The sequence below is a fragment of the Pyxicephalus adspersus genome, chromosome 4 (genome assembly GCF_032062135.1).
Source record: "Pyxicephalus adspersus chromosome 4, UCB_Pads_2.0, whole genome shotgun sequence".
Taxonomy (NCBI): Eukaryota; Metazoa; Chordata; class Amphibia; order Anura; family Pyxicephalidae; genus Pyxicephalus; species Pyxicephalus adspersus.
Window position 1 is genome coordinate 34,771,388 of NC_092861.1, and position 2,133 is coordinate 34,773,520.

The window sequence follows — 2,133 nt, forward strand, 5'->3', positions numbered from 1 at the left end:
TCATTGGTATAATTATTGTTATTAAAAATATTTGCACAAGTGTCTATAAAATATGTGATGTGCATTTTAAAAAATGTTGTGAAACAAAGGGCAGCGAGAAAATATAGAGAAGGTGTTAGAGATAAAAAAGATAGAGTTAGAAAAGAGACAGAGATAGAAAGGGAAAGACAGAGAGAAATATTTATAGAAAGTGTTAGAAAGTAGAAGTGGATAAAGAGAGCGGTAGAAAGTGGGAGATACATTTTGTATCATTTTGTATCACACAGTAAAATGTATTATTTTTTTGTAAAGGATATTTGTGGCTCCTTTTTTTCAGATCCGTTTATTTTATATTATAGTATTTATACTGGCAACAAACTAATAATATAAACAGCACTGCAAGAATCTAGTCCACATTATTTTTTATCCAATCGCTTCATTTTATTTTAAGCCACATGTTGTGATCATTCTCCAAAGAAAATAATTTTATTTAAATTCCAGTAGATAAATATAAAATAAATAGGAAACGCTTCAGCTTATTAAACTATAGATGATGAAATGAATGAAAGATCTTTCAAAGTGGAAGGGTTTTCATATCCCCAGACTGAAGTGGGATGTGAAGATATTTATTTCTTCCCAACTGTTGAATCTTTACTGACAGATCGGATCAGATCTACTAATAATTTCGTATTAACCCTTCCTTGTCCTCATCAGGATTCGCTGCTGGTTGGCAGGGAAGAGGTTAATTGTTGAAATCATTGTTTCTTTTTATTTCAAAGGATAAATGTGAATGTTTCTCATCCTTTTGATTGATTAGGGCAGTGAATGAGTTCAGTGGCAGCACTGACAGTCCCCTGAATAGGCTTTTACAAATAGAGAGGCAGGCAGCGCTGCAAGTGTAAAGCGGCCGCTTGGCTGGCACTTACCATGTTCTAAATAAATGGCTGCTGACAATGGCACCTTATATCCAGAGAGACAGCCTTTACAACCTTCCTGGCGTCATCTCCTGCTGAGGGATCCTCCATGCACTGCTCCTATTTATCCTCTGCTCCAGCCTCAATGCTACAATAAATTCCTTTCAACAAATGCTATGTGAAAGTACACCCACTCCTACAGAAATGCACACATCTATCCGAAAAAGAAAATAATAATAATAATAATAAAGCACAGCTCAGATCGGAAGATTATTGATGAAATTATTTGACATGATCAATAAATGGCATTTCTCTGTAAAGTTTTTGGACGCCTCCTGAAGGAGAATATAAGCTGTTAACGCATTGCTTGCCATATCTAGTGAAATGAAAAGTGGGGAGGGGGTTAATGGTTTTGGTAAAGAGATGTGAGTAGCCCATTAGGGATCAATGCGGCGTGTGATGTGATATTGGCAGAGATAGCGATCACAGACACTGACCCTTAATGATGGGAAGAGAAAGTGTGCGGGCTCCACCAATCACAGCAGCGCTTTGCAGACGGGACAGGCCCCTCGCTGGCCAATAGCAGCCCTGAGATCCTGATGCAGCTTGGCTTGAAAGAACTAATAAATACTCCGGAGGAGGTTTCCTTTCACTCTGAGCAACAACAAGGAGCTGCCGCCTCTCTGTGCACAGGGATCAGGACATAGAACCAGAACCTTGTTGCTGGACCTGCCTGTGGACCTGACTCCTTTCAGGGGAACACTGGGACCTCAAACTGGGACTCTGCACCCTAAGATGACAAGTCTGGCTGGAGCTGTGCCAAGGATGATGAGACCAGCCCCAGGACAGAACTACCCCAGGACTGGGTTCCCACTAGAAGGTACTTATTACATCTGCTTGGCCCATCTCACCTGACCATGGCACTTATCGATGGGCCCCTCACTGCCCTGGAAGATTCAGCCTGTCCCTAAAAATCTCAAATAAGTCACTTTGGTCAAATTCACTGTTTTTAAGTTGGTGACATTCTCTGGAGGTTTACTAACTTATCGTGCGCTTAATAAATAGGATTTAGCTGAGTTTACAAAGTACATTTTATTTATATTAGCATGGCAATCATTGGGGGATTTAGTGTAAATTACTTTGTAATTACTTTGTAACAACAAATCATTAGGGAAAGAGGTTCAATGGAAACTATGTAAAATTATAATTGTTACATTCTAACTATTACTCTGCAATAGTT

At 39.2% G+C, this 2,133-nt stretch overlaps 1 protein-coding gene across 1 annotated transcript in view; it reads left to right on the top strand.

Annotated features, from left to right (window-relative positions):
* The first annotated feature begins 1,576 nt into the window (after nt 1-1,576).
* The window catches only part of PAX3 (paired box 3), a 47,965-nt gene continuing 47,408 nt past the window's right edge, over nt 1,577-2,133 (top strand). Inside the window, exon 1 of the mRNA XM_072410382.1 lies at nt 1,577-1,773. Within this exon, the coding sequence (XP_072266483.1) occupies nt 1,689-1,773 (85 nt within the window). The 5' untranslated portion in view covers nt 1,577-1,688. The remainder of the gene's footprint in view (nt 1,774-2,133) is intronic.